The sequence below is a fragment of the Dromiciops gliroides genome, chromosome 1, assembly GCF_019393635.1.
Source record: "Dromiciops gliroides isolate mDroGli1 chromosome 1, mDroGli1.pri, whole genome shotgun sequence".
In the NCBI taxonomy this organism is placed as follows: domain Eukaryota; kingdom Metazoa; phylum Chordata; class Mammalia; order Microbiotheria; family Microbiotheriidae; genus Dromiciops; species Dromiciops gliroides.
In genome coordinates this window covers 524,892,920-524,920,674 of record NC_057861.1, presented here as the reverse complement: position 1 = coordinate 524,920,674, position 27,755 = coordinate 524,892,920, and the positions used below count along the sequence as shown (strand labels likewise).

Below are 27,755 nucleotides of genomic sequence, written 5' to 3'. Positions count from 1 at the left end.
CTCCCTCCCTCTCCCCCCTCCCCCCTCCCACCTCTCGATGACGAATGATTGCGCGCGCATCCTCGCTCTCCTCCCTCCCTCCCTTCCCGGGTTGCTGCGCGCGCATCTCCGGCCGGGCCCCGGGGCCAGTGCGCGAGACTGCCGGCGCGCGCCCATAGAGAGGGACAGAGAGGCCAGGCGGGCCAAACGGGGCACCGGCGTTTTATCCTCTCCCCTCTTTCCCGCCCTCCGCGCGCGTGCACGGGTGAACGAGTCTGAGAGGCGAGCGCGAGATCCAGGTGCGCTCTTGGCCGCGCGTATCCGTGACCCCTCCTCGCGCCCTGTCTCCCTGTTCTCTTTCCCTTAAGAGCGCGCAGGAAGGGAGTGGGTAGGGTAGCGTGGGTCGGGCAGCGTTTGTGCGTGCCCATCTCTGATTCTTCACTTGGGCGGGTGGGTGGATGGGGGGGCCTTATTAAAGCTCACCTGTTCCCCCCCCCCATTTCCCCACGGCGTAATAGAGTGATGGGCTAGGTCGGGCACGAAGTCCTGTCTTCCCCGACCCTGTGTTCCTCCTACCTCCCCCCGCCCCCACCCCGCCTCTTCCCTTCTCCTCTGTGCGAAGATTGATTTGGGCGGGAGCCCTTGGGCTTGGGCAACCCTGCCCGGTCTCCCCACCCCCTGCCGCGCACGCGCTGCCTGTTCTAACTTGGGGTGTGTATATGGGGGGCGGGGAGTCGTGTGTGTGTGCGCGTGTGTGCGTGTAGTGTATGTTTGTGTGTGTGTTTGTGCGCGCCTTCTCCGTACCCCTCCTCTTCTTCCGCGGACCCGTGTGCGCGCACCCTGGATGGAAAGGCGGAGTTGGGGAGGGGCAAATAAGTGGGAGGAGCTGGGTGGTAATGTGGGTTAAAGAAGTCAGAGGTCAGAAAGGGTCAGAGCTGGAGACGGTGGGGGGTTGGAAACAAGGATCTGTCTCTCCCGGTTAGGCACTGCAGTATGTCGGGGTGAAGAGGTCAACCAGGACCCAGTAGTCAAGGGGTGAGGTGAGGTAGGGGGAGTTGGATTGGAACAGGAATGGCTTAAAATGTAGTGAAACATTTCCTGCCATTTAGAGGTTAACCCTTCACAATTTCAGGTACAGGGCTTTTCCTGCTAGATACCTTTTCCATATCTGAATCGTACTGTAATCTGACCGCTGGTACTGTAATTATTTCTGCAAAGAAAGTGTATTTGTGAAACCAGCTGGTCAAGGATTTGTGGGGCCCAGTCATTAAATTGGTAGTTTCTGTTATGAACAAGCCTGAGAAACCCAGAGGCCTGTGGAAGTCAGAAAAGTCATGTTTATACTTCTTGTTTACCTTTCCTGTATGCAAGAACCTTCTCTTTCATAGGATCCAGTTATGCTCTTCTTTGCCCAAAACAGACAGTACGGGATTTTTACAGCATTTTCCTGCTTTTCCCCTCTCCCTTGGGTGGCAGAAACTTGTTTCTATTCCATGAATGCTAGAGCGTGCTTTTTTGCTTACTCTTCTCTGGACCATGAGAACTTTGTTCCTCAAAGCTCTTACTGGAATCTTTCTATTCTATTAAATTTGGATACATTGAAAAACTCAAAAGTGAGAAGGATAGAATACATGAATTTATAAGGAAGTAGTTCCTCAAAACTGAAAACTTCTTTCCCTCACCCTCATTTTAGGTGTGTTCTCCTTTGGTACAGCGGCACCGTGGAAGTGCAGACTTTCACGGCGGGTGTGGTCTCAGCTCACACAGGTGAGAGAAAGACTTTTTAAAAAGATATTAATGAGGGGAAGTTTAAAGTGTCTATAAATACTGGTTGGGGGCAGGATTTCTGGGCTTCTATATTAAATGCCGGCATAATACTTGAATGTGCTTTCAGTGAGGAGAGATTGCCTTTGCTACTAAGGGGACAATGTAAACTCTAGTACTCTAAATGAAAACATTAATGAATGAAGTGGGTTTCCACTCTGATGTTTAGAAATTGGGAGTAATGGGATTTCCTTATATTGCTTCTGTCTCTGGAGATGGCTGTGATCCCTACTTATCTTCTTTCTCACTCATTTGAAACAGGTACTCCAGAGGCCAGTGGACCCGAACGGAGGCTGGGACGCCCTGGGGGGCCCCGGGCCCTGGACAGTGGGTCCCGGTGGCCGGTGGCCCAGAATGAGGCCAGCTCCCAGCATGCCCTGCAGCCGGACGCCAGCCCCTCGGCTAGCAGCAGTGGTGACGACGACGACGATACCGTCATCCTCCAGGCACCCTACGTGGAGCCCAGGAGTGGGACAATGCAAAGTAGCCCCTCTCCTGCCCACCCTCAACTTCCAGTTCTTCAGACAGAGGTATTAAAGGGAGAGATTTTTCTCCTGTCAGGAAATGTAGTTCTAAGGTGGGAGGAAGTGAGAGTTAGGATAGAATGGTTTTGCTTTGAGGAGAAAATAAGTGCTGAAAATATTCTCCCTCTTAAATTGCTTTGTAATACTTCTCTGTATGACCTATCCCCCAACAGAACTCAAGCTCCTTGAGAATAGAAATGGTTTTGTTTTTGTCTGCTTCCATTGCCTGGCACAATCCTTTGCATGTAGTATAAGCAAGTGTGTTTGTTTAATTGAGCCATTATTCTCTGGTAGGAAGTATAGTACTTCCTGGGGTGAAAAGCAAGAAACTTGGCGTGTTCATGGCTATTCATGGTACCTATAAGAATCTACTCAGTTTTCTTCATCTTCCCTGATAGATGGTATCAGACAGCATGACAGGAAGCAACCCTGTATCCCCAGCCTCAACTGACTCTCCAGCCTCCAGTGGTGCGGGTGGCATCTCTCCCCAACACCTAGCCCAGGACTCTTCCTTGGATGGGCCTCCTGGCCCCACTGATGTCTCCTCCGTGCCACTGGTTGGACTTGGCTTACCCCAGCCTGCTGACCCAGCCAGTAAGGGTCCTAAATGGGAGAAAAGCCACGCTGAGATTGCCGAGCAGGCCAAACATGTATGTATTTTCAGACCTACCCCTATTCCCCACTTCTATCAGTCCTTGAGGGTCAGCAAATCTCCTTTGGGAACCTTCTTACCATAGACATAGCCACATCTGCCCTATTTACCCATTTCTTTTCTCCTGTACTTCTAGGATCTAGTAGTTTTTTCTCATCTTCACTGTCAGCCTCTAGCTTTTGCTCACTGCATTTCTTCTTGGTGTTTCTTCCTCAAGTTCTCTTTTCTATCACTAGGTGTCTTCTCCTCTGAGCTAAGACTTCCTGGGGTAATTTTTCTCAGGAAAGGAGTAGGCAAAAAGGAGGGAACCCTGGGGCAGTATTTTCTAGTACTTTATTTATTTTTTTTTTAAGTGAGGCAATTGGGGTTAAGTGACCTGCCCAAGGTCACATAGCTAGTAAGTGTTAGGTGTCTGAGGCCGGATTTGAACTCAGGTACTCCTGACTCCAGGGCCGGTGCTCTATCCACTGCGCCACCTAGCTGCCCCATTTTCTAGTACTTTAGAGCAAGGACAGAGTAAGAATAAGTCCCTACCCTTGTGTCTCTGGGAATACATCCTTTTGATACATTTACACATCTCTTGTGCATTTCTGTGGAATGATTATTGTTGGGAGCTATTGGCCTCTGCTTCTTTACCCCACCAGGAAGCAGAGATAGAAACACGAATTGCAGAGCTGCGGAAAGAGGGCTTCTGGTCACTAAGGCGACTGCCCAAGGTTCCTGAGCCAGCCCGACCCAAGGGTCACTGGGACTACCTATGTGAAGAAATGCAGTGGCTCTCTGCTGACTTTGCTCAGGAACGACGCTGGAAACGGGGTGTGGCTCGTAAGGTAGGTACCCTTTTCCCCCATTCCTCTGGCTGAATCCCACGCTCTTATAATGTTTTATTTAAGTAGAAGCATATAAGGCCACTTAGGACAGGTTGAAAGAAACATGCTGGGAGCATGGAGCTGGTGGGAATGGAAGGGAATGTTGGGGAGGTAAGCTCTGATGCCTACAGATATTCAGACTTATTTTGGCCACAGAAGTCTCTTACTTTTCCCACTTTCTGTGGGGAGGAAGATGAGGAAATATGGGGGACAAGTTTCTACTATTACTATCAGTTTTATGTACTTCTTCCACTAGGTAGTACGGATGGTAATTCGTCATCATGAGGAACAGCGGCAAAAGGAAGAACGGGCCAAGCGGGAAGAGCAGGCCAAATTGCGACGAATTGCTTCATCCATTGCCAAGGAAGTCAAGCAGTTTTGGAGCAATGTGGAAAAGGTAAGAGTTTAGGGAAATGGGAGTGTGTTTGGATTGCAGTGTGTACAGGGTGGGCCTAAAGTTATAAAGGGGTTTCAGTATTTAGTAATTCCTTTTATTTTTTGTTTTTAATTTTATAATACCATAGCATCTCATAGTGTATATAGGAATGTGTGTGTGTCTAGGAGATGCGTATGTGTGTGTGCATATAAAATTTTTTTTTAAATTTCAAAAAGTTATTAAAACATCAGACCCTTTTGTGACTGTTGGCCCACCTGGCACTTGGATGGTCAGACAACTTCTACCTATATGTATACATATAGTGACCCTTGGGTCGGGCTGGCTCAGGAACCTTGGGCAGTCGCCTTAGTGACCAGAAGCCCTCTTTCTGAAGCTCTGCAATTCGTGTTTCTATCTCTGCCTACCCTAGTCCATTTTTTAAGACATCTATCAATCAATCAACAAATTTTTAGTACTTACTACATATACTAGACACTGAGAATGTAAAAACAAAATTGAAACAGTTCCTCCTTTCAGGAAGCTTACATTTTATTGGGACATGTGTATATATAGGTATATGCAAAATAAGTATAAGGTAATCAGGGGTTGGGGTTGGGAAAGGTGCTAGTTGCTGTGGGGATCAAAAAAAATTCTATTTAGAAGACAGTTCTTGAAGTGATTCTTGAAGGAAAGCATGTATTCTAAGAGGTAGCAGTTAGAGGGCAGTGCATTTCAAGCATGAGGGACAAGAGCAAAGACAGAGATGGAAAATAGATTGTACTATATGAGGATCATACTATAGAGTATGTAAAAAAGAATTATATGTAAAGTCTGGAAAGATATGTTTAGCCAGTCTGTGAAGGACTTTAAATACCTATTAGAAGACTTCATATTTGATTCTTGGGTTAACATGAAATCATTGGAGTTTATAGAGTAGTGGGACTCTGTGGTCATACCTGTGCTTTTAAAAAATCATTCGGGGGGCAGCTAGGTGGCACAGTGGATAGAGCACCGGCCCTGGAGTCAGGAGTACCTGAGTTCAAATCCGGCCTCAGACACTTAACACTTACTAGCTGTGTGACCCTGGGCAAGTCACTTAACCCCAGTTGCCTCACTAAAAAAAAAAAAATCATTCGGGCAACTTTGTGGAGGTTGGATTAGAATGAGAAAAAATAGGAAGCAGGGAGACAAGAAGACTGTTGCAGTAATCCAGGGCAAGAGGTGACAAAGACCTCACTAAGGTGGTGACTGAGTAATGAAAGGGACAGCTGTGAAGGTGGAAACTAAAAGATTTATAGCTGAAAGGATATGTGGTAAAAGTAAGGAATCAAAGATGACATCAAGAATGAGAGCCTGAATAACTGGGTTGGTGGTACACTCAGCTAGCAGTAGGGAAATTGTGAAGAAGGGTAGGTTTGGTGGGAAAGATGAGCATGAGTTCTTTTTGGACCTGTTGATTTTGAGATGCCTACAAGACATTCAATTTCTGTAGACAAGGGTGCTCAAGACAGAGTCCTGGGGTACACCCATCATTAGAAGACCTGATGTAGCTGATTGAAGGAGACTGAGGAATGGTCAGAAAGGTATAAAGAGAACCAAGAGAGGGTCTATAGTATCAGTACTAGAAGTCATGAAGGACATAAACTGAAAAAATGCTATCATATTTGGCATTTGAGGGATCATTGGTAACTTTGGAGAGAAAATTTCAATTAAACATTCAGGTTGAAAACAGTTGAAAGCCATATTGCAAAGCATTGAGAAGGGAGTGAGAGAAGAGAAAGTAGAAGCAGCAGGTATAGACAGCTTTTTCTAGGAGTTTGGCTTGAGAAATACAGGGTGGAAGTTTGAGAGATGGTTATGACCCACAGATGATTTTTAAGAATGAGGAGACAGGTATGTTTATAGGTAGCATATAAGGTACTTACGTGAAAAGGAGGGATTCAAGACTGCCAGGAGGTGGGGAGAGGAGAGCTATTGTGAATGAATGAATAAAGCATTTATTAAGCTCTTAGTATGTATAAAGCACTGTGCTAAGCATTACAAATAGAAAAGCCACAGTCCCTGCTTTCAAGGAGCTCACATTCTAATTTGGAAGCATATATACATGGAAGATTTCAACTGCAGGTCAGATGGAAAAATCCCGTGGTCCTTAGGGTGCAGTAGCAGAGTAGATGTTAATGCTCCTCCTTTGATATCATTTCCACTGACAAAATCATATCCGTTTCTGGTGTTAAACTAGTTGATGGTGCCAAGAACTTTCTTTTCTGGGACTTCGGTAGCTGTGGCTGTAGCTCCTGCAGCAGCAGTTAGCAGAGTGCATCTCCATAGGGGTTGCTTCCTAAGGCAATGACTTAGGGCCCTCAGCTGCAGGAGGTGCCATTCCAAGGTTCTTGAGCTCAGGGTCCCCAGCTCTCTCCATCAGGGTCTATGGGGAGATGGCATTCCAGGTGGTGGCAGTCTGACTTGGCTAGCACATGCACACCCTTCCTCTTACCTCTTCCCCCAGGTGCCCCAATGCTTCAGACAGGGTGGCTTGCCTGCCTTGTGTGTGGCAGTTGGATTTCAGTTGGTGGGGATAACTGGACCCTTCTCCATAGGAATTGCTTCTTTGGATGATGGCTGTGAGTGCTGGGATGAAATCAGGACTGTCAGAACAAGGCCACAAGGTTGGCCTTAGCAAGAAGGGCCACCTTAATATCAGAGTACCCCAACTTCATTTTTGTAATTCTTGTGGGTCTTAGCTGGTACTGAGTGACATGGGCAAAAGGTAGACAGTTTGTGGAGAAAGGATAGGCCCTATCTTCAGGGATCATATCATGTAGTATCTCTGACCCTATTTTCCATAGGTGGTACAGTTCAAACAGCAGTCTCGACTAGAGGAAAAGCGAAAAAAAGCCCTAGACCTTCAACTTGACTTCATTGTGGGCCAAACAGAGAAGTATTCTGATTTGCTGAGCCAGAGCCTCAATCAGCCCCTCGCCCCAACCCCAAGCAAAGCTGGTTCTTCCCCTGGCCTTGGTTCTTCTCACACTGGTTCAGCTGCTTCTAGTCCCCCACCTCCTGTCCTCCCCCAGCTTGATGATGAAGGTGGGTGCTCTTGGATTACTTTACCTTCCTACTCTCCCTGTAATAGCCCAAACCTGTGACTGACTCTGCTTCATGATTCTGAGCTTGTTTTGCTTGTTCTAGATGGGGACTTTCAGCCACAAGAAGAGGAAGAAGATGATGAAGAGACAATTGAGGTAGAGGAGCAGCAAGAGGGCAATGATGCAGAGACCCAGAGGCGTGAGATTGAACTGCTTCGTCGTGAGGGAGAGCTGCCCTTGGAAGAGCTACTACGTTCTTTGCCCCCCCAACTGCTCGTTCCACCCTCCAGTCCCACCCAGGTCCCTTCATCAAGTGATGGGGACTCCCAAGAGGTCCTGGAGGAGGATGGTGAAGAAGAGGAACCTCACCAGGGCCCAAAGGTGAAAGAGAAAGGGCAAGGTAGAAAAGAGGGATGAATTTTATGTCTGCTGTGAGTTTTGGAAAGGATTAGAGACTTCATATCACAGATGAAAAATGGGATCAGTTGGGGCAGCTAGGTGGCACAGTGGATAGAGCACTGGCCCTGGATTCAGGAGGACCTGAGTTCAAATCCAGCCTCAGACACTTGACATGTACTAGCTGTGTGACCCTGGGCAAGTCACTTAACCCCCATTGCCCCGCAAAAAAAAAAAAAGAAAGAAAGAAAGAAAAGAAAAAAGCTATCTTAATGAAGAGCTGTCAGTTAAAAGAAATTGCTTTTTTATACTCACTGGAATTATTCAAAGGCTGGATGGCAATTTGTCGTGTATGTTTCAAAATTCATTTTTTGATATAAATTGGAGTAGATGCCCACTGGAATTTCTTCCAATTGAAAATCTGTGATTCTGATTCTGGTATCTGAATTCGAAGAAGGTTAGGGTCTGCATTGAAGGTGTACTGGTGTTAGCATGGGGTAGTTTTCGAAGGTTCAGCACTTCCACAGGTCTACCCCTAGGCAGTGGGGCTGAGACTTGGTAGCTGGTGCTAAAAGTAAAATCCTTTGGTTACTTTCTTGCCCTTGCCATGCCTGTGGCAACAGTAACTTGGGGGACAGTAGGATTAGGGGTCTTTCTGTGGTGTCTGAGCTAATAGTTCTATTTCCTATGATCCTAAACTAACTTCCTCACTCTCTTCATTCTCCACTTAGAGAAAGCACCCAGCACCTGTCGCCCATCGAAACAAACAGCTGTGGCATCCAGAAGAGGAGGATGAGGAGTTCAGAGCTGATGAGGATGAAGGTTAGTCCTTTAAATTCCTCTTTTTCTCCTCCTTGGGGTGTGTATATAACTTCTGTCCACAACTGACTTTGCTTGCTCTCTTCCCTAGCGGAGGATGAAGAGGATACAATAGCAGCTGAGGAACAACTGGAAGGGGAGGTAGACCATGCTACAGAGCTCAGTGAATTGGCCCGAGAAGGTAAGGGAGCTGGGCAGGAGATGTAGAAATTGAGAGGCTTACTCCTGGGAATATAGCACTTTCACAGGTCCACCCCAGCTGTGGGGCTAGGATTTGGTAGCTGGTGCTGAAAGTAAACCCTTCAGTCTCCCACCCCTGCCCAGTCTAACTCAATGGCTGTAGCAGATGTGGGGCAAAATAGGCTGAGACAACAGGGATGTTGGAGAAGAGAAAGAAGGCTGATCCCAGTATGTCCTCCAGGAGAGCTTTCCATGGAGGAGTTGCTACAGCAGTATGCAGGGGCCTATGCTTCAGATGCTTCAGTCCCAGGCTCAGGGAGTAGTGAAGATGAGGAAGATGAAGACGATGCTACCAGCTCTGAATCGGAACAAGATCAGGAAGAGGAAGAGCATCCCCGTGAGGATAGTAGCAGTCAATCTGGTATGTGGAGTTTGAGGGATCATGGATTTAGAGATGGGAAAGGACCTTAAAGTATAGAAGTAGAAGTTATAGTTGAGGATTAGATGGGGGTGTTCTGATCCCTGTCTCTGTCTACACAGAATCAGCTGAGGAAGCAATTGAGGAGGAAGAAGAGAATGTTTCAGAGGAGGAAGAGGCAAGTGAGAATTCAGACTCAGAGGAATCAGAGTCAGAAGTGTCTGAGCAGTCTGAGGAGACCCAGCCTAGGAACCGAGCAGATGAGGAAGAAGAGGAAGAAGATGACGACTTTGGAGTAGAGTATCTTCTGGCCCAGGATGAAGAACGGAGTGAAGTCAAAGGAGACAGTTGTCCTGCTGCCCCAGGGCCCCCTCCATCACTAGGTCCTAAGAAGGAGATAACTGACATTGCTGCTGCTGCTGAGAGCCTCCAACCCAAGGGCTACACCCTTGCTACCACCCAGGTACCAGCTAATCTCATTGTTCTCATTCACCCATGCCTGTCTTTGTCTTCCATGTTTCCCAGCCAAACCTGTTTCTAGTCCTACTCTCATTCTCCAAAATTATCCCTTCTCTCTTTTCCTTCCCTACCAGGTGAAGACACCAATCCCCCTTTTGCTTCGGGGCCAGCTTCGTGAATACCAGCATATTGGGCTAGACTGGTTGGTCACTATGTATGAGAAGAAACTCAATGGCATTCTTGCTGATGAGATGGGACTGGGGAAAACTATCCAGACTATCTCCCTGCTGGCCCACCTAGCCTGCGAAAAGGGTAACCCTCAAGAATCTAAATCTGGGGATTTTGCTTTGACACGATAGGGGGAAACTTTCCCTTTAGGCCCCATATGGCTTCCTTGGGAGCAGTCCTTCTGTCATTGGGTGGGAAAAGTGGGGTTGGGAAATGAAAAAAGTTTGAACATGGATTTTGAGTATTGAAACTATTTAACCTGTAAGCTGGTTACCCATCTGACCAAGGAATAGAAACCACATGAGTCCTGGGGGTTGGTGTCTGGTGCTTGGAAGTCAAGGACAATTGCTGTGAGACTGATATGTGAAAAGGAGGACAGGAACTGGGAAATTGTGTACCTACCAGGGCTTTGGACAGAAAAACAACAGGGTTGACTGAAGACTCCATGGGGGAAGAGTAGAATATTCTGGAACTTCAAAGCTTCATTGCCTCATCTCTAACTCTCTCCCCTTACTGTTGGATAGGTAACTGGGGGCCCCACTTGATCATTGTCCCCACCAGTGTGATGTTGAACTGGGAGATGGAACTAAAGCGTTGGTGCCCCAGCTTTAAAATCCTCACTTACTATGGAGCTCAAAAAGAAAGGAAGCTCAAGCGGCAGGTTAAGACTTTTGCCACTCTTTATTCAATCATTTCTGACTTTTTCTAATGATTCTATCTTCCTTGGTGGCCTTCTCTGTGGATCTTTTTTCTCTTTTCATGTATCAAAAAATTGTTTCTTCCAACTTATCCATGATCCCTAGAAAGCCTTTCCTTTGTTCCTCTCCTCCTATTATTCCTTACCTCACCTTCTCATTCCTTATTCATTTCTCTTCTTTTCATTTTAATTTTTCTTCTTTTTTTTTTTCTGGTCTCTTAGGGCTGGACTAAGCCCAATGCCTTCCATGTTTGTATCACATCTTACAAGCTGGTGCTGCAGGACCACCAGGCCTTCCGCCGAAAGAACTGGCGATACCTCATCTTAGATGAGGCACAAAATATCAAAAACTTCAAGTCTCAGCGATGGCAGTCTTTACTTAACTTCAACAGGTGAAGATGGGAAAATTTGGGGAAAGCCTCAGGATCTGTCAAAAACAGCCTAACCATCTAGCAGGAATTCTGGGAGAAAGTCTCAAGAAACTAGGTTGAACCTCCAAGGCCTTGCCATGACCCTTTTCCTCTGTTCTGTGCTTTCCTGTAGCCAGCGCCGCCTGCTTTTGACAGGGACACCATTGCAGAATAGCCTAATGGAATTGTGGTCCCTGATGCACTTCCTGATGCCCCATGTCTTCCAGTCCCATCGAGAGTTCAAGGAATGGTTTTCTAATCCCTTGACTGGCATGATTGAAGGCAGTCAGGAGTACAATGAGGGACTCGTCAAACGGCTACACAAGGTAAGAGGAAGGAAGAGTAAATTAAAATATAAAGTCAGTGTGGAAAGACCACAGTGCTTTGGTTCAAGTAGAACAGTCAGTGCTCGTACCATGCTGACAGAAGTTAAAGAGCACATCTCCTTTGGTTTGTTCTTATAAATGGGCCAGCCTTTTCAGGGAATGTATTTTGTAAGGAGGATTATTTGGGGATTTGTTGGGAAGTTTCTGTTGTGTCCAAACAGAACATAGCAAATTTTAAAAGAAAATTAGTATAGATTTAGAGTCACATTTTATAAAAATCACAATTGGGTAGAATGTAGTGAAAGAGCACTTATTCCTGATAAGTTCAGACCAGTCATTTAAACTTTCTGGGCCTAAACTTGTTGCATAAAATGAAGGATGATGTCTCATATTCTTTATATTCTTAACGTTTTTGTTAAGAATTATTTCAGGGGGGCAGCTAGGTGGCACAGTGGATAAAGCACCGGCCCTGGATTCAGGAAGACCTGAGTTCAAATCCGGCCTCAGATACTTGATACTTACTAGCTGTGTGACCCAGGGCAAGTCACTTAACCCTCATTGCCCCACAAAAAAGGAAAAAAAATTATTTCAGAATACTGGAAAGATTGGTTCCCATGGGTTGGGAGTATTTACCCAAAAGACCCTTAAGAAAAGGAAGTTAGCTACTAACTAGTAGCATTTTTCCCCTGTGATTTGGCAGGAGGATATGGGTTGTAACATGGAAGAGGCCTGATGATCTTAGGTGGAGCTTGGCCAAAATGAGTCTATTGGTGTAGCAGTGGTTTCCAAGTCTTTCCCATAGTAGTTTTCACACTCCTAATCACTGCTTGTTTGGCTCTAGGTTCTTCGACCCTTCTTGCTGCGCCGGGTTAAGGTGGATGTTGAAAAGCAGATGCCCAAGAAGTATGAACATGTAATTCGTTGCCGTCTGTCAAAGCGACAGCGCTGTCTTTATGATGACTTCATGGCACAGGCTACGTGAGTCTCTTTCCAAGGTCATAAGCATAGGTGCTAGACTTCCAAGTAATGAGTTATTGTCCAAGTGGCAATAGGAGGAAATTTCTGGAACCTTAGCCATGTTTTTCTCCTTTTCCTGACAGTACCAAGGAGACACTTGCTACTGGTCACTTCATGAGTGTTATCAACATTCTGATGCAGCTTCGGAAAGTCTGCAACCACCCTAACTTGTTTGACCCACGGCCCGTGACTTCTCCTTTCATCACTCCTGGCATCTGCTTTAGCACTGCTTCACTGGTGCTTCAGGCCACAGACACCCATCCCCTGCAAGTAAGTTACCTTACCTTGATTTTGTTTTCAGCCATTAGTCACCTCCCTATATCCCCAGCCCAATACTTACTTTTCTGAGTTAGTAACTGGCTTCTGACCCTTGAACCTCTCCCCTCCCTTCCTGTGCTGATTTCCCTACCTGAACTCTGCCTACCAACTTCTAGTCACCTTGAGCTGTCTTTTTCTGGTTTCTCTGATGACAGCGGGTGGACATGGGCCGATTTGACTTGATTGGGCTGGAGGGCCGAGTATCTCGCTATGAGGCAGACACATTTCTGCCCCGGCATCGCCTCTCTCGACGGGTACTACTAGAAGTGGCCACTGCTCCGGACCCCCCTCCCCGTCCCAAGCCTGTAAAGATGAAGGTTAACAGGTACTAGTGCTGATGAATAAATGGATGGGAAATTAGAAGGGAAATGGGGTAGGTATCAACAGTGGGTAGAGGGATGATATGGGAGAAAGAAGTAAGAATAGATATTTAAAATATTATTCTGAATGCTGGTAGGGAATAGGATGTAGAGGAATTCTAAAAGAGGTACTTGGGAAGTAATTATGGATTGATTTCGTCCAAGATTTTTTTTTCTTTTCTCACATTATCTGCTTTTCTGGGTCTTGTCTGGATTTCTTCATATTTGTTTTTTTTTTGCTTTTTTTCTCTGCTTTGTATGTATAATTTCTCTCTTTTTTTTGCCTCACCTTTCTATTCTCTCTTTTCTCTATGATAGAATGCTGCAGCCAGTGCCAAAGCCCGAAGGCCGGACAGTAGTTGTGGTGAACAGCCCGAGGACACCCTTGAGCCCTGCCCCAGCCAGACCTCCTCCAGGCCCTGAGCATTCAGCCCAGCTCACCCCTGGCCCAACCCCTCCAGTGCTTCCAGCCCCACTACTGGTGTCATCTTCATCCCCTGGGGCTCCGCTTAGCCCAGCATCCCGGCCCCCTGGCCCAGTCCTGCTACCCCCTCTACAGACAAACAGTGGTCCCCTCCCCCAGGGTGAGTTGCAAAGGAGCTAAGGTGCTGGGATAGTTCAGAAGTTCTGCTTGGTTCTGAGAAGAAGTAGGGAGTGAAAGGGGCTTGAGGAAATGGTCAGAGAAAGGGAATTGAGGAGTGGTATGATTGGGGTAGAAGAGACCATGGAGGTTCCTGGGACCAGCCTGAGCCTATAAACGACACAAGGTGCTGATAGTTCCCTGCTTTGTGTCCACAGTGCTGCCACCCCCTCTGGGGGTGCTGGGTGGAACCCCACGGCCCCCCACCCCGGCCTTGCCCTTGAAGCCATCTCCACCTGCCCCAGTTCGCCTGAGCCCCTCTGCTCCACCTGGCTCATCCAGCCTGTTAAAGCCCCTGACGGTGCCACCTGGCTATGCCTTTCCAACTGCAGCTCCTCCAACCCCAGGGCCTCAGCGCCTCATCCTCTCCCCTGACATGCAGGCACGCCTGCCCTGTGAGTCTTGAACAGTTTGGAGTGACTCAGGGATGGGGGAGGAGGTGAGGGAAAGGACTGAAGAGGGAAGGCCTTGTTCAGTCCCAGAGATATAGAGGAAGAAGAGGAATTCAAGAATTCTGGAAAGGGAAAAATGGGAGGAAGGGAGGGAGAATGGAATTTGTTAGAATAGAATGAGTTTTCAGTGGTTGATGTCAAAAAATAACATAGGACCTCGGAGACCACCTAAAGCACACAATGTTTGTCTCGTGGGCAAGGGGATGTGGCTATTGGAGTGAGAAGGCCAAGGAGCAACAAGCTTCTCTCTCTCTCTGTCTCACAGCTGGCGAGGTGGTGAGCATTGGGCAGTTGGCCTCCTTAGCACAGCGGCCAGTGGCCAGTACAGGGGGCAGTAAACCCCTCACCTTCCAGATCCAGGGCAACAAATTGACTTTGACTGGTGCCCAGGTGCGCCAACTTGCTGTGGGGCAGCCCCGCCCGCTGCAAAGTAGGTAAAACCCACCCCCTGCCCTGCCCTCTGCTTCCTTTTCCTCACCTTGTCTCTGCTTTTCTTCCTTTTTGAATTTCAACCTCATTGTGTCTTCCTCGGCATATAATAGGCAGCCTGGGGTAGGTGGCAGTGAACAGAGTAGATTCTTATTAGATCTTAATAAAAGAAGGAAGAAAGGCTCTTGATATGGGGAGGTATGCCCTCTTTCTCCATTTTTCCCTTATTCTCACCATCACCCCTGCCTTCCCCAGTTGACAGCTGCCCCTACCTTGTTTCTTTCTTTCTTGCTCTCGTGTGTTATCTCTCTCTCTCTCTCTCTCTCTCTCTCTCTCTCTCTCTCTCTCTCTCTTTCTCTCTCTTTCTCCCCTCTCACCCCTCTTATCTTTCTCCATTCTTCCCCTATCTCCTCTTCCTCCTCCCTCCTCTCCCCCTCTCTTTCCTTCCCTCCTCTCCCTATTTTTCTCCTTTCTCTTTCTTTCTCTCTTTACCTAACCCAGGGAACGTGGTGCACCTGGTGTCAGCAGGGGGGCAGCACCAAATCATCAACCAGCCTGCCCATGTGGCTCTCATCCAGGCAGTGGCCCCGACCCCTGGCCCCACCCCTGTCTCTGTGCTGCCTTCTTCGACCCCCAGCACCACCCCTGCCCCTACTGGTCTCAGCCTCCCGCTTGCTGCCAACCAGGGTGAGGCTCTTAGCTTCATCTTCATCCCCATGCCAGCCTTGGTCCCTCCAGGCATCCCCCTAGGCTTTTGTCTGTCCAGTTCCCAATCCTGAGTTTGTCTGTCTCACATAGCCTTCCCATAATGCTGCTTCCCCCTGCAGTAGTTCTGATGTCTTGTCATCAGTCCTTCTGTTCATTCATTATTCTGTTCAGTTTCTGGTTTCTTCTCAATATGGTTTCCTCTTGCAGTGCCCCCAGCCATGGTGAACAGCTCAGGAGTGGTAAAGATTGTAGTGCGCCAGGCTCCTAGGGATGGATTGGGTCCTTCACCGCAGCTGGCTCCTCCACCCCGGCCGTCCAGTTCTGGACTTCCAGCGCTCCTAACCCCACGACCTACACTACCCTCTGGCCGGCTACCTACCCCTACGCTGGGCTCTACCCGAGGCCCCCTGCCCACACTGGTCAGACCCCTGCTCAGGCTACTGCATAGTCCCCCACCAGAGACAGCTGGTAAGTCTCAAAAGCCAGAATATCTAGGATCTAACAACTGAGCCCAGAAATAGTACTGGGGTAGCAGGACCTACAGAATATGCTACATTCAAAAGTACTGTGATGAGGGAATTCATTGAATCTGATTAGTCTTTTTAAACAATTCCTATTTGCATAGCACTTTCAGGTTTACAGTATGTTTTTCCTCACAACAATCCTGTGAGGATAAGTAGTACAAGTATTATTTCTCTTTTACAGATGAGGAGACTAAAGCCTAGAGAGGTTAAAGGACTTGCCCAGGGTCACACACAGCTAACTGTTAAGGTCTATGAGTGAACCCAGATCCTATTTCTGTTCCTGTCTTACCATTACATCAAGCCAGTTCTGTCAGTTGGTCATATTTTGGGTTGCTTTGGAAATCCTTAACAATCCAAGCCCATCTTTTACCCTGCAAGTAGTGATTAAACTCACACTGAAGCCCTTAAACTCAGTCTCCCTGGGTGAGGGGGGTGGTCTTGGTTTTATACCTGTCCTGTCCTGATCAGGAGATATTTGGCTAGAACTTGGGAGTTAAAAACTGAACAACCTTTAGGGAGAAGCAGTCTGGTAAGGTTAGTTGGAAGAGCACTGGACTGGAAGTCAGGAATCCTGAATGTTCTACTTTTTTGTTCTATCATTAGCTAACTGTAACCTTGGGCAAGTCATCAGCCCTCTCTATGCTTCAGTTTTCTTTTCAGTATAATATAAATAGATTGAACTGGGTGACCTTAAAAATCCCTTCCAGTTTTAACATTCTATGATTTTATAATGGGTTGCTGATAAACCTGTAATGTGGAAGGGCAGGATTCTGCATCCTTCCTGGAAAGCAGGTGGTTGAATGGGATTTTTTGGAAATAGCAGAGGTAGAGTGAGAGGGTAGACTTCTGGACTAACTCTTTCACTCTTTCTCCACAGCTTCAGTTCCTGGCTCTGTTCCTGTCCCCATCTCATCATCTTCCCTTCCAGTTTCAACCTCACTTCCTGGCTCAAGCTCCTCTCCTCTCTCTAGTCCTATCTTGTCTCCACTTCCCATTCCAGTCTCATCTCCACTTACTGGTCCTGTCTCATCACCCCTTCCCATCTCAGGTTCCCCTTCACTCCCTATTCCAATCTCAGCTCCCCTTTCGAATCCGAACTCCTCTCCACTCCCTGTCTTAGCTCCACTACCTGTTTCAGTGTCAACCCCAGCTCTCTTGCCTACTGTGGCTTCTGTGGTCTCAACGCCTGCTTCTTCAGCCCAGTCACCATTAGGAGTTGCCTCCTCAGCCCCAGCCTTGACACTGGGCCTAAGTACAGCTCCTTCACCTGTACCAGTCCAGGCTCCAGTCCACCCTCCAACTCTGACATCAGCTTCTACAAATGTCCCAAGTACTAACCAGACTGGAGCTCCAGCACCTGCACCAGTCCTGCTTCCTGCTTCAGCTTTGGCCTCCCCGGTTGCAACAATATCAGCCCCAGCTTCAACTCAGGCTCCCATCCTGACTCCATCATCTGCAGCACCTCAGGCTCTGACTTCTTCACTGACTCCTGGGCCAGTTCCACCAACAGCAATCCTGGCTTCATCTCCACTTCCATCACCAGTTCCCATTCCAGTCCTGGCTCCATCACCGACTCCAGTTCCAGTCTTGGCTCCATCATCAGTTCCAGTATCTACCTTAACTTCAACTCCATCATTGGTGCCAGCCCCAACTCCAGTCCTGGCTCCATCATCAGCTCAGACTCTGGTACCAGCCATAGTCCCAACACCTTCGATAGGCCCACCTTCTACCCAGACTTTGACCCTGGCCCCAGCTTTAGCACCACCTCTTAGCTCTCCTGCTCAGACACTCTCTCTGGGTCCAGTGCCCCCTCTGGGTCCATCTTCAGCTCAGACCCTCTCGTTGGCTCCAGTGTCTCCCCTGGGTCCGACTCAAGTTCAGACCCTCTCATTGGCTCCCACGACACCACTGGGTCCATCTCCAGCTCAGACACTTTCACTGGCTCCTGCAGCTCCTCTGGGTCCATCTCCAGCTCAAACGCTTGCTTTGGCTCCAACTTCCCCCTTGGGTCCGACTCAGACCCTTTCTCTGGCCTCAGTACCTTCATTGGGTCCAACTCAGGCACTCTCTCTGGCTCCCACTCCACCCTTGGGTCCATCTCCAGCTCAGACTCTATCTCTGGCTCCAGCTTCTCCACTGGGATCAGCTCCAACTCATGCACTGACTTTGGCTCCAGCTCAGACACTGAACCTGACCCCAGCCCAAGTTCCAGTGCCCCCTCTGGGCCCAACTCCAGCACAGACACTGACGCTGGCTCCAGCACAGACAATATCTTCGGCCCCTCTACCATCTTCCCTCCTGGCCCCAACCTCAGGCCCAGCTCCCTCACAAGTCACCATGGTTTCTCGGCTGCCTGCTCCCAAGGATGAGCCTGAAACTCTGACACTGCGTTCAGGCCCCCCTAGCCCTCCCCTTCCGGCTACCTCATTCTGTGGAGCCCGGCCTCGACGCCAGCCGCCTCCACCACCCCGATCTCCCTTCTATCTGGTAAGTCTTTAATTCCATAGGAGGAGGACTAGTTTGAAATGGGACAGTGGCTCATTCAGAAAGTTCCTTCAGGAAAATGCAGGGAGAGTCTCCTTTTTTGCTGAACATATGAACAAAAATCAAGTATTCAGCCTTTTAAGAAAGTGATGAGGGGGGCAGCTAGGTGGCACAGTAGATAGATCACTGGCCCTGGAGTCAGGAGTACCTGAGTTCAAATCCGGCCTCAGACACTTAACACTTCCTAGCTGTGTGATCCTGGGCAAGTCACTTAACCCCAATTGCCTCACTTAAAAAAAAAAAAGTGATGAGATATTTGAATAGTTTTAGGGAATGTTTGGTGTCTCCATTCCTAGAGATCTTTGAGGAAAGAATGCACAACCATCTCTTCTGTATAGTTATTCCCTATCATGAAACTGGGGAGGCATGGTCTAGAGCCTTGATGAACTCTAATATAGATCACTCACAGGATGCATGATACTGTGAATGTGCTGAACTTCTATGGAATTTTCATGTCCTGCATACATCCAGTTAAATGTAATCCGTAGCCTGCAATGGAAAAGTCCATAATAGACCCAGATCTCACAGGGACACCCTCCTCCTCCTCCTTTCCCCCTCCTCCCCTAGTCCTTCACTCTGTACCTCTCCTACCTTGCTAGCTAGAGTTTGCCACATCTTCAAATGCTGCCAACCTGACTTTACCCTTCCTGACCCAGGCTACCCTGAACCACCCCTTACTGTCTGCCCTTAAAGAATTAAAAATAAATAAATAAATGGAGGCTTGTGTTTGGCAGCTAGCACATCACAGTTAGCATGGAACCTGAATTTCATTGGCATGCAGAGTGTTAGCCTTCTGCTATGTCCCCTTCCTGCTGCTTACCATATAATCCCATCCTTTCCCTTCTTCCTATTTCCCTCAAGCTCCTGGACTAGGAAGCAGGAGAAATAGGGCAGAACTTTGGAGTATCATTTTGACAAGGTTGCTGGATTTTGCTTTTTTCTTTCCTCATCCCATTGTCTATTCCTTATCCCTTTACATCCTTTTATCAGGAGAGGCCACATGTTCTTAGTTAAACACAGGAATGGTTGGAAGGGATAGCAATTAGAAAGTTAGGTTGAAAGTGGGATAAGAATTGGGGAGAGACTGGACTGTTCCTTTCTTCTTCCCCACCAAACACACGCAAGTTTTGCCTTTAGGCAAGGAATTAAGAATATCGAGTCATGAATTCGGGGACTTGGGTAAAAATTCCAGAAGGGTTAAATTCTTTCCTTAGATTTTATAACCTGGTGTTTAACTACTTTATCCCATCTTTCCCCTCAACAAAAATCCAGCTTTGTTTAGGTATCTTTATTCAGAATTCATTTGCCTCAGTGTTGGATCTGAGAAGATAACCAACCCATGCAGAGATAGCCTGGAGAGCTGAGTTATCAGGAAATCCTTTTAAAAGTGTCCCTTTCTAGGATATGCCTTGGAAGGAGGGGTTGTTATTTAGGAAATATCTTTTTTTTAAATCTTTATTACCTCTTTGTTTTGACTTTGATGTGTATTTTCTCTGTATTCTAGTAAAATTGGTATTCTTCCAATAAGAACTGCATTTATTTAGTATATTAGCAGTGTCTATTTGTTTAAAATAAGAAGGCTCACCACATAGGGTCAAAAGAGTCTTAAGATTTCATACTCATTGGTTTCTCTGTGCTTATCCCATCCCCAGGATTCTTTGGAGGAAAAACGGAAGCGACAACGGGCAGAACGCCTAGAACGGCTCTTTCAGCTGAGCGAAGCCCATGGAGCACTGACACCTGTGTATGGGACTGAGGTGTTAGAGTTCTGTTCCTTGCACCAACCCCTTGCCAGCCCAGTTGGACCCCCTGTCCCTGGCCCCAGCCATCCTGCCTTTTGGACTTATACTGAAGCTGCCCATCAGGCTGTGTTGTTTCCCCAGCAGCGTCTCGACCAATTGGCAGAAATCATTGAGAGGTTAGTAAGATTTGATACTGGTGTGTGGAAGAAAAAGTCAGTGGTATGAATTTGAGAGGCCTGGTTCTATGACATAACCTTATGATTTGTGTGGATTAGGGGAGGGCAGGCCAAAAGAGAAGACTTCTAGATGCTCCAGTTCCTTGCCTCTTTACAATGTCTCCTCCACAGGTTCATCTTTGTCATGCCTCCTGTGGAGGCTCCTGCCCCATCCCTGCATGCCTGCCACCCACCTCCTTGGCTGGCTCCACGCCAGGCAGCCTTCAAAGAGCACCTGGCTTGTGAGCTTTGGCCCCGGGCTCGGCCCCTGCACCGAATAGTGTGCAACATGAGAACCCAGTTTCCTGACCTGCGGCTTATCCAGTATGACTGTGGTAAGTTCATGAACTAGGATGAGTATACTAAGAACAAGTTGTGATAAACTTTCATTTCCTTTTTTGATAGAATTACTAAAGTCTCCTGGGCACTGTAGGGCATTCTGTGTGACGTGGTGTATCTGAATTTCCCATTAGGTGTTTCACTTGTATTATGGACAGGATAAAGAAATGTGAGCTAGCTGGATGATAGCTGGATTGATTCATAAATGATCAAAGAACCCTTAAAATTTTTGAATAAATGATTGATGTCAACGTAGAAGACAGTCTTTAGTTGTATGCCTTGAGGTCATATTGAATTGAATGAAAATTTGAATAGAAGGTATGCTTATCTATTTTTAAATGGAACAAATCTGGGAGGGATAGCTGACAGATTGAATGACCATGCTAGGTTTCTGGAAGTTGAGGGGAAAAAGGATATTTAATGAACAATGTAAAGCGCTGTGTTTTTACTTTTAAAGAAATCGGCCACACAAGTACAGGCTGAGGGGATGCCAGACTTAATGGCAGTTAATATGAAAAAGATCTGAGGATTTTAAGTTACCCAGAAACTCATTATCATTCAACACTGTGTTGTGGATTTCAGTAAAATTAATGTAATTATTAAAGGTATAGTGCTCCAACCAAGTGAGGCAGTAATCCAACTGTATTCTATATCAGACCACACCAAAAGTATTTTGCTGCATTTTAAGAAGAACTTAGGAAAAACGAAACACATGCAGGATACGGTCAATGCAATAGTATGCAAAATAGTTTAATCATTGAACTGGGAAGAGTTAGCCTGGAAAAGGGGGGAAAAATGGGTATGTGGTTGTTAATTGTCACATATTTGAAGGGCAGTTACAGGGGCATGGATAGGAGTTAGGAGGCAAATTTCAGCCCAATAAGAAGCAATAACTTTTCTAATAATTAGAGTTGATAAAAAATAGAATGGGTTGCCTTGTAAGCTCTGTCACTGAATATATACTGAGAACTGTATTAGTGAAATATTTTTAATTAAAAGTGATTAACTTAAACACCAGTAAACAAAGAAAAGCAAACTGTGAAACCACAAACTTTTGTTACATACAATTGATTTTTAACATGTATGTTAAATTTAACATTATAGTAACAAAATGCCCTGCTTGTCTGTCCTGTCTGAACTTCCTTCTGTTCTCTCCTGTGTATTTTTAGTGGTTTTTTTCCAAATCACCCCCATTACCTTCCAACTTCTTTCTTTCTCTCTCTCACTTCCCCCCCACACACACACAAAGCATTCCTTGTGACCAATAAGTATAATCAAATCAAAACACAGTGAAAGATTTCTGGTCTATAACCCTGACAATTCATGTGAAATCCTCTGTCCCCTGTTCCCTGATGGGTTTTGGGTAAAGTTAAGAACAGAGTGATGGGAGCATGTTTCTCAAAGAAGGAACAGATTGGTAAAGTTCTTGAAGAAAGAAGATTGTGGTCATCTCTGTCTGCCATTCCTGGACAACTCTTGATCTCCCTCTGGAAAATATCCAAAATCTGGTTTATGACCTAAAAGTCCACTGTACTTTTTTCTTTTTTGGGTGGGCCAATGAAGGTTAAGTGACTTGCCCAGGCTCACAGAGCTAGTAAGTGTCATGTGTCTAAGGCCAGATTTGAACTCAGGTCCTCCTGAATCCAGGGCCAGTGCTTTATGTGGATAAATCTCCACCTAGCTGCCCCTAGTCCACTGTACTTTTAACCCACAGTCTTATTGTTCTCCTAGAATGTAGGTGTCTTTCTGTGCCTTGCCCCAGCTCCCGCTCACCTTGCCCCTGCCATCATGTTTTCTCAGGAAAGCTACAGACACTTGCAGTGTTGCTAAGGCGACTCAAGGCTGGGGCACACCGGGTGCTCATCTTCACCCAGATGACTCGAATGTTAGATGTATTGGAGCAGTTCCTTACCTACCACGGCCATCTCTACCTACGGCTGGATGGTTCTACCCGTGTTGAGCAAAGACAGGTGACCCAGGGGTCCTCATTGTCCTTCAGCCCTGAAGTGCCCAGCATCTTTAAAGCCTCCTCTCCATTCCTTGTGATCCTAAAGCCCCTTGTGTTTCTTAGGTCTTTGTGGCCTTCTTCCCTGCCTCCTATCTCCTCCCTTCCTAGACCCTTTGACTCCCAGAAAAGGCAGGATCCTACCTTCCCTTTGCTTGTCTAATGGGCAATGGCTTTACCTCTTGACTCTGATTCTACACCTCCCCCCCACCCCCCCAGGCTTTGATGGAGCGGTTCAATGCAGACAAACGAATCTTCTGCTTCATATTGTCAACACGAAGTGGAGGTGTGGGGGTGAACCTGACTGGAGCAGACACAGTCATCTTCTATGACAGTGATTGGAACCCCACCATGGATGCACAGGCCCAGGATCGCTGCCACCGAATTGGCCAGACCCGAGATGTACACATCTACAGGTACCATCTCTGCATACCAACAGTCCACTTTTTGAGCTGCCCCATCCCTAGCTAGACAGGCTTCTCGCCCTCCTTGGCTTTGTTACGGAAACAGTTCTCCCCCAATCCTCAGGCTTATCAGTGAACGGACTGTGGAGGAGAACATCCTGAAGAAGGCTAATCAGAAGCGAATGTTGGGGGATATGGCCATAGAGGGCGGCAACTTCACCACAGCCTATTTTAAACAGGTATCCATCCAGACCTTCTAGCCCTGCTGTAATAAGCCTCTTAAACACCTTGACAGCCTCTTTCTGCCTTAGAGGCATCAGAGATTCATCTTTGAAGTCTCCAAACTCTTTTTCCAACCAGACTGCTCCAGCTGATGGAACCCTAACACATTCCCTACTCTTAGACTCTTCACCTTCATAGACTTATTCGTTGATCCTGGTTCTTCTCCCTCTTTTTCATCAACAGCAGACAATTCGTGAGCTGTTTGACATGCCCTTGGAAGAGCCAGCTGTTCCTGTCCCACCTGTGCCTTCTGCCCCTGAGGAAGAGGAAGAAGCTGTGGCCAACAAGCAGACCCACATTTTGGAACAGGTGAAAGAGAGATAGCACAGAAAGCTGAGACTGTGTCCCCATCAAACTTTTGGATGTGTTGAAATAAGAGTGATTAACACTCTCCATGGGAAGAGGCACTAAACAACTTTTGCTTTTAGTAGTCAATATGTAGATTATCCATCATTCACTTTGTGAATGACTTTAAGCCACCATGCCCTGTCATTTTGTTGTTGTCAGATTAAGGAATTTGAAGAAAACATTTTAGACCCATAATGCCTTCCAAATCCAAAAAGAAATTGGTTAGGTAGTGTTTTGAATGGTTTGTGCTACTTTCAACCTGTTAGTATGTAGCAGGGGGGCTTTCTGCCTGGCCCAAAAAGAAATGAGTTAGAGTTGTACAAAAGAGAACAGTACTATACCGGTAATTTGGGGAACTTAGAAGGTACTGGGGAGCATTAGTATTGATTTGGCCAGAATTAGTTTTGTTTCAACAAATTATGGACTGTGGATGTACAGCAGCCTGAACAGTTGCTTTTGAATATGGAGTTGAACAGTGGAATGAATAGTGGTGGTTGGTGAGAGCTTATTTAAAAGAAAAAAGCATAGTGTTTTAGGGTTCTTTCAGGACAGTTCTAACAACTACACCCCTTCCCTCTTTCCACCTCCTAGGCACTGTGCCGGGCAGAGGATGAAGAGGATATCCGTGCAGCCACCCAAGCCAAGGCAGAGCAAGTGGCAGAGCTTGCAGAGTTCAATGAGAATGAAGGTTTCCCCACTGGGGAGGGAGAGGAAAGTGGGAGGCCAGGGGCTGAAGATGAAGAGGTATCCCGAGCTGAGCAGGAGATTGCTGCCCTTGTGGAGCAGGTCAGTCTCTGTGTCTCATGTATTTTGCTTCATCTTCCTGGTCCTTACAAGCCTCCCCTAGCCTCTTCTTTTTCCCTGTCTCCACCGTGCCCTCCCCAACCACACTCTTCAGTTCACTCTCTGATCTCTTTCTTTAGTTTCTCCCCATCCAGATGTGCTAGTTTCAGTTATCCAAGTCTATTTCATCTCAGTCCATCTCATTTCCTTTTATTGTTCTTCGTTCTTTCTTCCCATCTTTCTGTTCCTTCTGCCTTCCTTTACAGTAAAGATAATGGCAGGGTATCATGTTCCCTGTGTTCATGTCTATCTCTCCCTTCAAGCTGACTCCTATTGAGCGCTATGCCATGAATTTTTTGGAGGCATCACTTGAGGATGTGAGCCGTGAGGAGCTAAAGCAAGCAGAAGTGAGTATCTACCTGGACCTGGGCTAGATCTGTAGATCTTAGAGGTGTTACTCCCTTAGCCTTTCCCAGCCCATTTCTCAACTCTCTCCCCACTTCATCTTTGTTTTTGGCAGGAACAAGTAGAGGCCGCACGAAAAGACCTAGACCAGGCTAAGGAAGAAGTGTTTCGTCTACCCCATGAGGAGGAGCTGGGGGCAGGAGGTGGGGATGAAACATCCTGTGGGACTAGTGGAGGCAGCCATAGACGGAGTAAGAAAGCCAAGGCCCCTGAGCGTCCAGGAACCCGAGTCAGTGAAAGGCTTCGTGGAGCCCGGCCTGAGACACCAGTGGCAAATGCTGCAACCCCACCTGCTCATCACACACGTAGTAACTCCACTGCCCCTCGTCAAAGCAGAAGCCCTGCCAATGAGAGAGCCCCACGGGCTACCTCACGACCCCGGGTTGTTTCAGTTCCAGCTCCTGTTCCCACACTAGCTCCTGCCACCCCACCAGTACTTACTACCCTACCAGTTTCCACCTCTCCACCAGTCCCCAGCCTACCACCAACCTTGAGACCTGAGGTAGAACCATCAACTCAATTGGAGCCACTCCCTCAGTCATTGGAGCCTAAGTATGAGGAGACAGCAGTGACTGGCCCCAAGACCCCTCCCCTAACCCCTCCCCCCACAAAAGACCTGCCATCAAGTACCACTGAGCTCCCTATACCAGAGGAAAGTCTCTTCCCTAGCATACTTGCCCCAAGCCCAACCCCTAAGACAGAGGCTGTGTCTAATGGCCATGAGTTGGAGCCTCCAGAGCATATTGAGGAGACCACACCAATACCACCTAGTGATGAAGAGTTAACTGTAGCCCTAAGTGAGGACAATGACCTTGGGTCTCCATGTTCTGGAGCCCCTGCAGAGCTTTCCCAGGAGTCACCTGACATGCAACAGCCAGTGGAGGTTCAAGTCCCATTACCCAGTCCTGAGAAGTTCCAGGTCCCTGCTCCATCAGAGGTTACAGGTCCATCAGCTTCTTCTTCAGCCGCCTCTTCACCTGAAAGTCCTTCACCAGCTCGTCCCCCAAGACGTCGTACCAGTGCCGATGTGGAAATCCGGGGACAAGGGACAGAAAGGACTGGGCAACCCCCAGGTCCCAAGGTACTGAGAAAGCTGCCAGGCAGACTGGTCACTGTGGTAGAAGAGAAGGAGCTTGTGCGAAGGCGACGACAGCAGCGTCCAGCTTCGACGCCTCCAGCAACAGGAACCTCAGAGATTGGGGTCAGCCCTGGAAGCTCTTCAACCCGGAGCAACTCTGAGCCTGAATCTTCCCCTCCCCTGGGAGGCTCCTGTGATTCTTTGCCCCATAGCACTCTGCATCCCCAAGCCCGGCGGCCTTTGCTTGCTCGCCGCCGTATTGACCTGGGCAGTTCTAGTGGGGACAGCCCAGAGAATGGAGAACAGGGACAGCTAGGTCTACCTGTTATGAAGCGCAAACGTGGCCGACCACCCAAGAACAGGTCCCCTGGGGATGCAGGGCGTGAACTACATGAGTTGCTCCAACCTATACCTAAGGACAAGGCCAATGGGTCTGAGTTAGTGGCATCACCTGTGGAAAAACGAAAGCGGGGGCGGCCCCCTAAGGCACGAGAACCACCTACCCCAGGAACCCTGCCCACTCAGGGAGGTGGTGGCACTGAGAGCCGGACACCGCCACCCCCCTTGCCACCTCCACCTCCCCCTCCCCTTCCTCTTGTCCCTTCTCCTGTCCCTGCCTGCCCTACAGCTGTCTCGCCCTCCCCACCCAAACGGAAGCGGGGCCGCCCCCCCCAAGAACCCACCATCACCCCGGCCTAGCCAGCCACCAGCTTTTGAGCATGACAGTTCCTTGGGTCTTGAAGCTGGTGGAGGGGGGAAACAACAGCAACAGAAGCCTTCTGTTGAGAGTGAGGGTAGCTCCTCTGATGAGGATGGGGGTCGCCCTCTCACTCGACTAGCCCGCCTCCGCTTAGAAGCAGAGGGACCTCGGGTTCGAAAGGCAGAGGGATCTGTGGCAACCATCCCTAATAGGGATGAGACAGAGTCAGCAGAAAGTGGCACTGGTGGCACTGATTCAACAACACCCCCTGTACCACTGCTCCCAGTTCCCCGTTCAACCCGGCTGCGTCCGGGCTCCCTAGTCCCCCCACTGGAGAGCGAGAAGGTGCCCCGAAAGCGGGCAGGGACATCAGCCATTGGTGGCCCTGTCCCAGCCAAGAGGAGGTACCCACGACCTCGAAGCCCTTTGGGAGCTGAGGTATCAACAGAGGAATCAGAGGCTGAGGCCTCAGGCGAGGAGGAAGCTGAGGGTGGTGTCCCACGCCGCCGACCTCTGCCCCGACGCCCACTTGTGGTCACCCCTGGGGACCAACGTGTCCTGCGAAGCAGTGCCCCTATGAATACAGTTGGCCCTTCCCTCAGCCACAGAGGTCGGAAGGCTAAGACGTGACCAGGCCCTCCCTCCACTCTGGCTGGCCAGCTCTGCCCCTCCATCCCCACAGCCAGTCCTGACTGTTAAACCACTACTTGAAGTCCGGGGGCGGGGGGAGGCCTTCAGGGGAATACGGGGGACCTTCCCCCCTCCCCCTACCAAAGTGTGTTGGGGGAACTGGTTGTCATGGAAACAGGGCTCTCTACCTTCCCCACCCCCCATCCCTTGGCTGGGCAGTGTTAAGGGTGGCAAGATGGCCACTGTCCCCACTTTCCTATACTTGATTTCCCATCCTGGCTGTCTTTCACAGGTGCCCACCCCCAGGGGAAGGGGGAGGGACTCCTTTCTCTCTGCGATGAGTTTTTTTTTTTTTTAAGAAGAAAAAAAAAGAAAAATAATAAACTTAGTTTCCGTATGAGCATCAGCGTAAGGAGGCTTCTGATTTCCTGGGATGCTGGAGGGTGGGATGGGGCTTGGGTTTCAAGTCTTCAGTCTTGCCCCAACCATCTGTTACCCTTTTGTGACCTAAGATAGAAAACCTTTGAATG

The 27,755-nt window shown here is 48.0% G+C and overlaps 1 protein-coding gene across 1 annotated transcript; it reads left to right on the top strand.

Moving 5' to 3' along the window:
- Positions 1 to 124: 124 nt before the first annotated feature.
- LOC122744070 (Snf2 related CREBBP activator protein) lies at positions 125 to 27,617 on the top strand. Its single transcript, XM_043989416.1, is given in 35 exon segments — positions 125 to 278; positions 1,673 to 1,746; positions 2,065 to 2,333; positions 2,726 to 2,977; positions 3,624 to 3,809; positions 4,105 to 4,245; positions 7,071 to 7,311; positions 7,414 to 7,691; positions 8,438 to 8,528; positions 8,617 to 8,706; positions 8,947 to 9,126; positions 9,246 to 9,586; positions 9,717 to 9,894; positions 10,335 to 10,471; positions 10,730 to 10,899; positions 11,051 to 11,243; positions 12,085 to 12,221; positions 12,344 to 12,530; positions 12,734 to 12,903; positions 13,256 to 13,521; positions 13,736 to 13,972; positions 14,295 to 14,459; positions 14,960 to 15,145; positions 15,374 to 15,634; positions 16,568 to 18,177; positions 19,887 to 20,152; positions 20,324 to 20,526; positions 22,331 to 22,500; positions 22,755 to 22,951; positions 23,064 to 23,178; positions 23,405 to 23,530; positions 24,161 to 24,355; positions 24,676 to 24,759; positions 24,873 to 26,561; positions 26,563 to 27,617. Coding segments are annotated over 33 exon segments (9,459 nt in total). The 5' UTR covers positions 125 to 278; positions 1,673 to 1,746; positions 2,065 to 2,279; the 3' UTR covers positions 27,226 to 27,617.
- Positions 27,618 to 27,755: the final 138 nt, after the last annotated feature.